We start from the raw sequence: 10,182 nt of genomic DNA, 5'->3' as shown, positions 1-10,182 counted from the left end.
ATGATTCTAAGCACAAATATTGCATCAGAAAGAAAATAAACATAAGAATACTCATGTTAATCATTAACCCTGAGCAACAAAGTGGATTAAGAATGAGCTATGATACAAAACCCTACCTTGAAGGCCTCCATATGATTTCAACTTCTCAAGAACTAAAGCTAGAACTGGTCCATGAATGTCCAAAACTTACTGTCATTGCAGCAGCTTCAGCAAAACTGCTTTGCACAGAAAGTTTCCTAGATAAGGAACCTACAATAGTAGCATACTCAGAGGATAGACACAAGACAGAAGAATCACTTAAAAAAAGATTGAAACAGACCATTTTATCAAATTGAACTCCTCCCAAGTCAAATTGAAGTGTATTCTTACAAATGTTTGAGAGTGGAATTACTTTCTTGACCTCCAAGCCTCTGAACAACATGGACAAAGGAGAGATGAAGATTAGGAGTCCAACAAAGCCTTGGCATCTTTGATCTCACATATTGCCTCACACCACTCCCTCTCTTCCCTTCTCTTGATGCTGTGCTGCTGCTACTTGGGTTTGTTAAATTCCCTTCTTCATTGTTATCCTCCTCCTCCTCCTTTGCTTCATTATTATTCTCTTCTTCTAATTCCTCATCATCACTCATAGCCGCTCCTTCATTTATGTCAAATGAATTTTCCTCACCCTCATTATCATTATTACTCTTGCCGCCATTTCCTTCATTATTCTCTTGATGAATCTCAAATCCCTTTGACATATTTATTTATTTTAGTAGATGCGATGCTCAGTATAAATGCTACAATAATTTCTTGAATTCCTCCTTTACAAATTACCTCTGGAAACCAAAACAAGGATGCAAACATTTAAATATACACACAACTAATAACAAATAATTAAACAAGAACATACAGGCTGTAGTAGTGACCACTCTCTATCTATATATACAGTAGTAATTAATTACTAGCTAGCCTTTAAAACCTATATTCACTGAAGCAATTAAGCTACCTACTTCGCTATCTGATCTTTAATATACCTTAGCTTGAAGAGCGCTGTGAAAAAAAATACAAGAATAAGTTGTTCCAAAATGTCTGCCTGAACAAACTTCAAAAGAATAAAAAGAACAATCAGAACCCATAGGAAGCTTATCTTCTTCCATTATATAACATGATGGAAGAAAAAATACAATCAAATATCTCATAGTTTTTCAGTGATAGAAATGTAAGGGATAAAGCTGACCTTCCCAGGCTGATTATACAAAGACGAAAGATCAGAGAAAAGAGATGGAACTCCCTGGAGAGAATACAAAAGAAAGAAATCACAATCAACTTCGAAAAGCCTAAACGAGGCATAATTTGAAGCTAACAAGAAACTTGAATACCTTAGGAGAGGCCTAATGTAATTATCTGTTGCTGCTCTAAATTTGTCACCTTGCAAAAAATCTAGAGATATTCTCTGCCAAACGAGATTCAGCAAAGAATAAACTCAAAGAATGAGCACCACATATCAGTAGCTGAGCACTACCACAGCTGCAGCAGAACAGAACCAAATGTCAAAAAGTTTGGAAAAAAAACCCTAAACGACGGATCATATTAGAACAAAAAAGAAATCTAGAAAAAAATGAAGAACCAAGAAAATCAAATTCAAAATCAAATAATTAGATCAACGAAAAAATTGACCAAATAATTTACCACGGCACTGCGAACGTTGAACATGGCTGACGAAGGTGCGACGAGTGAGGGAGAGGGAGACGGCGACGCGACAATTTCAGAGAGGGAGACGGCAATGCGACGGGTGCTGAACCACGGAGGGAGGATCGGCAATTGAGGGTTTGCGAAATAGAGTGAGCAACGATTGAGGTTCCGAATCCAACGAGGGTTTGCGAGACAGAGACCACTGAGGGAGTAGGAGGGCACGCCGAGACAGATACCACTGAGTGCATGGACGGAGCAGCGCCGATGGAGGGTTCTGAATCTAACGAGGGTTGTGTCGATGGTGCGAGGGTTGGGTGCGAGAGATCGTTGATGGCGCGGGGTTGGGTGCGACAGAGAGAGGGATGGGTGTGAGGGTTAGATGAAGGGCTGGGTGTGAGGGTTAGATGAACATGACGGCGAGCTGTGTGGTGCAACGGCCTTGGCGATGGGCAGTGATGAACTTAGTGCGATGGCTTGCTGGGTGCGATGGCTTGCTTTTAGGTTATCTTATAGGTTAAAAATGAATTTGGAAATAAAAGTGAAGTGTATGAGCAGTTATAACTTCTATAGGTTAAAAGTTAACTTAGAAAAAAGTGAAGTGTGTAAAAAATAGGGTGGCACTCTATTGGTACGCTTTTGTAGGGTGCCTATATAAACGCAGTATATCGGCACGCTTTAAAAATGTGACTGTTAAAAAAAATTAGTCACTCTTTTAAAGCGTACCGATTTCTCTCTATGGGTACGTTTTTCAAGCGTGGCAATAAGAAAGCGTGGCCAAATTTTAAATAAGTGGCCACCCTCGTAAAAGCGTGCCGATTTTCCTCTATGGCCACGTTTTTCAAGCGTGGCAAAAAAAAGCGTGGCCAAATCACAAAGCAGGGGCCACCCTCGCAAAAGCGTGCCCATAGACCACTTTTGGGCACGCTTTAAAAGCGTGGCAAGAAAAAAGTGTGCCGACAGGCCTTTTTTCTTGTAGTGAGTTGTTTGATGTATGGGGTATTGACTTCATGGGGCCATTCCCACCATCATACTCAAACACTTATATTCTGGGGGCAGTGGATTATGTATCCAAATGGGTAGAAGCTATAGCAACACCCACTAATGATACTAAGACAGTGCTGAAATTCCTCTAGAAATACATCTTCAGCAGATTTGGTATCCCTAGAGTACTAATCAGTGATGAGGGCACTCATTTCTGCAAAAAATAGCTTTACTCTGCTTTGGTTAGATATGGAGTTAGGCATAGGGTGGCCACTCCATATCATCCACAGACAAACGGACAAGCTGAAGTCTCTAATAGAGAACTTAAAAGAATCCTAAAATGGACTGTGATTAACCGTAGAAGGGATTGGGCAAGAAGCTTGGATGATGCTCTGTGGGCATACAGAACAGCATTCAAGACACCTATAGGAACTTCTCCGTACCATTTGGTGTACGGAAAAGCCTGTCACTTGCCAGTGGAACTGGAACACAAGGCCTATGGGGCAACTAGATTCCTAAACCTTGATGCCAAGTTAGCTGGAGAAAAATGATTGCTCCAGTTAAATGAGCTAAAGGAATTCAGACTCAATGCTTTCGAAAATGCAAAAATTTACAAAGAGAAAGCAAAAAGATGGTATGATAAGAAATTATCATCTAGAGTCTTTGAGCCAGGGCAGAAAGTTTTGCTATTTAACTCTAGGCTCAGATTATTCCCCGGGAAATTGAAATCCCGGTGGAGAGGTCCATATGTGATTATAAGTGTGTCACCATATGGATACGTGGAGCTTCAGGATAATGATTCTAACAAAAAGTTCATTGTTAATGGACAGAGAGTTAAACATTATCTTGAAAGCAATTTTGAGCAAGAATGCTCAAAATTAAGACTTGATTAAAGCTCAGTAATAGTCCAGCTAAAGACAATAAAGAAACGCTTGCTGGGAGGCAACCCAGCCATTTACAAGGCTTATTTGTTAATTAATTGATTTTTACAGGTTTATGTCAATTATCTTCAAGGTAAAATAGCAATTGCTTGAGTTCACGGAGTTACAGAAGGATTCAGAGGATAAAATAGCAAAAAGAAGCTCATTAGTGCAAAAAAAGCCAATAAGAGCTGTTTTGGGCGCTGAACGCCCAAAAGAAGCACTCACTGGGCGTTCAACGCCAATAAGGATAGCCATATGGGCGTTGAATGCCAGAAAGAAGCATCTTCTGGGCGTTGAACGCCAGAAAGAAGCACCTTCTGGGCGTTCAACGCCAGATTTATAGTGTCCTGGGCGTTCAGAAAAACGCCCAGTGACAAAGGAGTTTCTGGTGTTCAACGCCAGCTAGAAGCAACAGCTGGGTGCTGAACGCCCAGAAGAAGCTGCAAATGGGCGTTAAACGCCCAAAACATGCAGCGTTTGGGCGTTTAACGCCAGGATGGTGGGGAGGAGTTAAATTCTTTTTTACTTCACAATTTTTTAATTTTTTATGTTTCAATTCATGATTTCTTGCATAAACATGTTACAAACTTTCATCCTTCAATTCCAAAAATTTTAATCCTAATTTCTAAAATCCCTTTTTCAAAAATATCAAATGTATCTTAATCCATAAACACAAATCTTTTTCCAATCCAATCCAATTCTTTTTCAAATTTTTCAAAACTCAATTATCTTTTAAAATCTTTTTCAAAATACAAAATTCTGATTTATCTTTTCCAAATATCATTCACAACTTTTTATTTTTAAATTATATCTTTTTTTTATCATATTTATCTTTTATAAATCATATCTTCTATCTTATCTTTTTAAAATTTTCGAAAAACCCACCCCCACCCTTTTAAATCCACATTCGGCTCCCCTCCTCTCATCCACCATTCGACACTAGCTCTCTTTCTATCCCTCTCCTTTCTTTTCTTTTGCTTGAGGACAAGCAAACCTCTAAGTTTGGTGTGTTTATCCATGATTACTAAACCATACCCACTAAGATCATGTCTCCTAAAGGAAAATAACCCACTCAAAGAGGCAAGAAAGAGAGTATTCCAAAACCACTTTGGAATCAAGGAAAGTTCTTAACCAAAGAACATTCAGACCATTACTACAAAATAATGGGTCTAAGATCAGTAATCCCGGAAGTCAAACTTGATTTGAAAGAAGATGAATATTCGGAGATCCAAGAGCAAATTCGAAACAGGAACTGGGAAATCCTAGCTAATCCTGAAACAAAAGTGGGAAAGAATATGGTTCAGGAGTTTTACGCTAATCTGTGGCAAACAGACAGGCAGAGAATATCTGGAACTGCCCTTATGACTATCAAACCTTGGTCAGAGGAAAGATTGTTCACATCCACCTTGACAAAATCAGGGAGATCTTTAAGCTACCTCAGCTAAAAGATGACCTAGACTCCTTTAATAGGAGAATGATGAGAACAAACAAGGGCCTGGACAAGATTCTAGAGGATATATGCATCCCTGGAACCAGGTGGACCACCAGCACTAAGGGCATCCCAAATCAACTCAAGAGAGAAGATCTCAAACCAGTCGCCAGAGGATGGCTGGACTTCATTGGGCATTTTATATTGCCCACTAGCAACCGTTCTGAAGTCACCGTTAAAAGAGCATTGATGATCCATTACATTATGTTGGGAAAAGAAGTGGAAGTTCATCAACTGATTTCATGTGAACTTTACATAATTGCAAACAAGAACTCCAAAGATGCCAAGTTGGCTTATCCAAGCTTAATTTCTATGCTCTACAAAGATGCTGGAGTAAGGATGGGAATAACTGAGTATATCTCAGTTGAGCGGCCAATCACTAAAACCATAATGGAAAAACAACAAGTGCAGGATGACCCCATCAAGAGGAGAGCACAAGAATTTCTCCCAGAAATCCCTCAATTTGAATATTGGGAATATCTTGAAGCATCTGTTACCAAGTTGCAAGAAGCTATGGACCAAATAAAGGAAGAACAGAATAATCAAAATAGCATGCTTTGCAAATTGCTTAGGGAACAAGAAGAGCAAAGGCGTGACTTAAAGGAACTGAAGCGTCAGAAATTATCTCTTGAAAGACCAAGCACCCCACAGACTAGTGGAACATCCACTTCCCAAAATAAAGGTTGTTGAGTTCTAATTTTAGCTTTAACTCTGTGATAGTTGTTATTAAAGGAATTTACCTTAGAAGCTATATATAAGTAGTAGTAATTAGTATATCTATTTTGATTTTATTTTCAATTAATTCATAATTTATTTTTCTCATCATCATCAAACATGAATAAAATAGTAGATTTTTAGAATAAAGAGGCAATTTATATTTTTTGAGTATTTAGTAAGGATAATTCTAATTAATTATATGTGGTGGTAATACTTTTTGTCTTCTGAATGAATGCTTGAACATTGCATATTTTTTATCTTGAATTTTATGAATGTTAAAATTGTTGGCTCCTGAAAGAATGATGAACAAGAGAAATATTATTGCTGATCTGAAAAATCATGAAATTGATTCTTGAAGCAAGAAAAAGCAGTGAAAAAAATTACAAGGAATCATTGGATAAAGAAAAAGAAAAAGCCAATACCGCTTAAAACCAAAAGGCAAGGGTGAAAAGGATCCAAGGTTTTGAGCATCAATGGATAGGAGGGCCCAAGGGAATAAATCCAGGCCTAAGCGGTTAAATCAAGCTGTCCCTCACCATGTGCTTGTGGCATGCAGGTCCAAGTGAAAAACTTGAGACTGAGTGGTTAAAGTCGTGATCCAAGGCAAAAGAGTGTTCTTAAGAACTCTGGACACCTCTAATTGGGGACTTTAGCAAAGCTAAGTCACAACCTGAAAAGGTTCACCCAGTTATGTGTATGTGGCATTTATGTATCCGGTGGTAATACTGGAAAACAAAGTGCTTAGGGCCACGGCCAAGACTCATAAAGTAATTGTATTCAAGAATCAACATACTAAACTAGGAAAATCAATAATACTATCTGAATTCTGAGTTCCTATGGATGTCAACCATTCTGAACTTCAAAAGATAAAGTGAGATGCCAAAACTGTTCAGAAGCAAAAAGCTACTAGCCCCGCTCATCTAATTAGAATCTGAGCTTCACTTGAAACTCTGAGATATTATTATTTCTTGATTTTTTTGTCCTATTTTATTTATCTAGTTGCTTGAGGACAAGCAACAGTTTAAGTTTGGTGTTGTGATGAGCGATATTTTATACGCTTTTTGGGGGTAATTTCATGTAGCTTTTAGTATGTTTTAGTTAGTTTTTAGTATATTTTTATCATTTTTTAGGCAAAAATCATATTTCTGGACTTTACTATGAGTTTGTGTCTTTTTCTGTGATTTCAGGTATTTTCTGGCTAAAATTGAGGGAGCTGAGCAAAAATCTGATTCAGGCTGAAAAAGGACTGCTGATGTTGTTGGATTCTGACCTCTCTACACTCAGAATGGAATTTTTCTAGCTATATGAGTCCAATTGGCGCGCTCTCAATTGGGTTGGAAAGTTGACATTCAGGGCGTTCCAGCAATATATAATAGTCCATACTTTGCACGAAAATAGATGATGTAAACTGGCGTTCAATGCCAGTTCCATGTTGCAGTCTGGCGTTAGCGCCAGAAACAGGTTACAAGTTGGAGTTCAACGCCAGAAACAGGTTACAACCTGGCGTTCAACTTCAGAAACAGCCCAGACACGTGAGAAGCTTAAGTCTCAGCCCCAGAACACACCAAGTGGGCCCCATAAGTAGATTTCTGCACTATCCATCTTAGTTTACTCATTTTCTGTAAACCTAGGTTACTAGTTTAGTATTTAAACAACTTTTAGAGACTTATTTTGGATCTCATGACATTTTTAGATCTAAATTTTATACTCTTTGACGGCATGAGTCTCTAAACTCCATTGTTGGGGGTGAGGAGCTCTGCAGCGTCTCGATGAATTAATGCAATTATTTTAGTTTTCCATTCAAACATGCTTGTTCCTACCTAAGATGTTCATTCGTGCTTCACTATGAAGAAGGTGATGATCCATGACACTCATCACCTTCCTCAATCCATGAACGTGTGCCTGACAATCACCTCCATTCTACATCAGATTGAATGAGTATCTCTTAGATTTATCAATCAGAATCTTCGTGGTATAAGCTAGAATTGATGGCGGCATTCATGAGAATCCAGAAAGTCTAAACCTTATCTATGGTATTCCGAGTAGGATTCTGGGATTGGATGACTATGACGAACTTCAAACTCGCGAGTGTTGGGCATAGTGACAGACTGGTGCACGAAATTGTGATCATCAATGGCGACATCAACATGGTACGCACAACTGTAGTCTCTACTCTTTATCACAACTTCGCACGACTAACCAGCAAGTGCACTGGGTCGTCCAAGTAATAAACCTTACGTGAGTAAGAGTCGATCCCATGGAGATTATTGGTATGAAGCAAGCTATGGTCACCTTGTAAATCTTAGTCAGGCAAACTCAAATGGTTATGGATGATATATGAATAAAGCATAAAGATAGAGATACTTATGTAATTCATTGGTGAGAATTTCAGATAAGCGAATGGAGATGCTTTGTCCCTTCCGTCTCTCTGCTTTCCTACTGTCTTCATCCAATCCTTCTTACTCCTTTCCATGGCAAGCTGTATGTAGGGTTTCACCGTTGTCAGTGGCTACCTCCCATTCTCTCAGGGAAAATGTTCTACGCACCCTGTCACGGCACGGCTAATCATCTGTCGGTTCTCAATTAGGTTGATAGAATAAGAACAAGCCGAATTGAATAGAAGAACAATAGTAATTGCATTAATACTCGAGGTACAGCAGAGCTCCACACCTTAATCTATGGTGTGTAGAAACTCCACCGTTAAAAATACATAAGAACAAAAGTGATCATTGGCTTTGGTCCCAGAGAGGGAACCAGAACAACCAAGATCTAAAGATGATCAAAGGAACTAAAGTGATCCAAAGATGAAAATACAATAGTAAAAGGTCCTATTTGTAGAGAACTAGTAGCCTAGGGTTTACAGAAATGAGTAAATTACATAAAAATCCACTTCCGGGCCCACTTGGTGTGTGCTTGGGCTGCGCATTGAAGCTTTCATGTGTAGAGACTTTTCTTGGAGTTAAACGCCAGCTTTTGTGCCAGTTTGGGCGTTTAACTCCCAGTCTTGTGCCAGTTCCGACGTTTAACACCGGGCAGTTTTGAGCTGATTTGGAACGCTGGTTTGGGCCATCAAATCTCGGGCAAAGTATGAACTATTATACATTGCTGGAAAGCCCAGGATGTCGACTTTCCAACGCCGTTGAGAGCGCGCCAATTGGGCTTCTGTAGCTCCAGAAAATCTGCTTTGAGTGCAGGGAGGTCAGAATCCAACAGCATCTGCAATCCTTTTTAGTCTCTGAATCAGATTTTTGCTCAAGTCCCTCAATTTCGGCCAGAAAATACCTGAAATCACAGAAAAACACACAAACTCATAGTAAAGTCCAGAAAAGTGAATTTTAACTAAAAACTAATAAAAATATACTAAAAACTAACTAAAACATACTAAAAATATACTAAAAACAATGCCAAAAAGCTTATAAATTATCCGCTCATCACAACACCAAACTTAAATTGTTGCTTGTCCCCAAGCAACTGAAAATCAAATAAGCTAAAAAGAAGAGAATATGCAATGAATTCCAAAAACATCTATGAAGATCAGTATTAATTAGATGAGCGGGGCTTTTAGCTTTTTGCTTTTGAACAGTTTTGGCATCTCACTCTATCCTTTGAAATTCAGAATGATTGGCTTCTTTTGGAACTCAGAATCCAGATAGTGTCATTGATTCTCCTAGTTAAGTATGATGATTCTTGAACACAGCTACTTATTGAGTCTTGGCCGTGGCCCAAAGCACTCTGTCGCTACTTTATGAGTCTTGGCCGTGGCCCAAAACACTCTGTCTTCCAGTATTACCACTGGATACATACATACCACAGACACATAACTGGGTGAACCTTTTCAGATTGTGACTCAGCTTTGCTAGAGTCCCCAATTAGAGGTGTCCAGGGTTCTTAAGCACACTCTTTTTGCCTTGGATCACAACTTTATTCTTTTTCTCTCTTTTTTTTTGTATTCAATGCTTTTTCTTGCTTCAAGAATCATTTTTATGATTTTTCAGATCCTCAGTAACATGTCTCCTTTTTCATCATTCTTTCAGGAGCCAACATTCATGAACAACAAATTCAAAAGACATATGCACTGTTCAAGCATACATTCAAAAAATAAAAGTATTACCACCACATCAATATAATTAATCTGTTATAAAATTCAAAATTCATGCAATTCTTCTCTTTTACAATTAAGAACATTTTTCATTCAAGAAAGGTGATGGATTCATAGGACATTCATAACTTTAAGGCATAGACACTAAGACACTAATGATCACAAGACACAAACATAGATAAACATAAGCATGAAAATTCGAAAAATAGGAAAATAGAGAACAAGGAAATTAAAGAACGGGTCCACCTCAGTGATGGCGGCTTGTTCTTCCTCTTGAAGATCTTATGGAGTGCTTGAGC

General features: G+C 38.6%; 1 protein-coding gene across 1 annotated transcript; it reads right to left on the bottom strand.

Moving 5' to 3' along the window:
• Positions 1-284: 284 nt before the first annotated feature.
• Positions 285-1,077, bottom strand: LOC107469962 (probable transcription factor KAN4). Its single transcript, XM_052254936.1, has 2 exons — positions 1,017-1,077; positions 285-818 (listed from the first exon to the last, which is right to left on the bottom strand). Exon 2 carries the CDS (start codon positions 738-740, stop codon positions 366-368), a length of 375 nt encoding a protein of 124 aa, XP_052110896.1. The 5' UTR covers positions 741-818; positions 1,017-1,077; the 3' UTR covers positions 285-365.
• Positions 1,078-10,182: the final 9,105 nt, after the last annotated feature.

Source organism: Arachis duranensis, chromosome 10 (assembly GCF_000817695.3).
Source record: "Arachis duranensis cultivar V14167 chromosome 10, aradu.V14167.gnm2.J7QH, whole genome shotgun sequence".
Lineage (NCBI taxonomy): Eukaryota > Viridiplantae > Streptophyta > Magnoliopsida > Fabales > Fabaceae > Arachis > Arachis duranensis.
Note: the sequence above shows the minus strand (reverse complement) of the source record. Positions and strands in the feature narration are given on the sequence as shown.

Bases quoted from the DNA above. Each gene is read 5' to 3' on its own strand.
- LOC107469962 (XM_052254936.1), bottom strand. From the start codon at position 740: ATGTCAAAGGGATTTGAGATTCATCAAGAGAATAATGAAGGAAATGGC.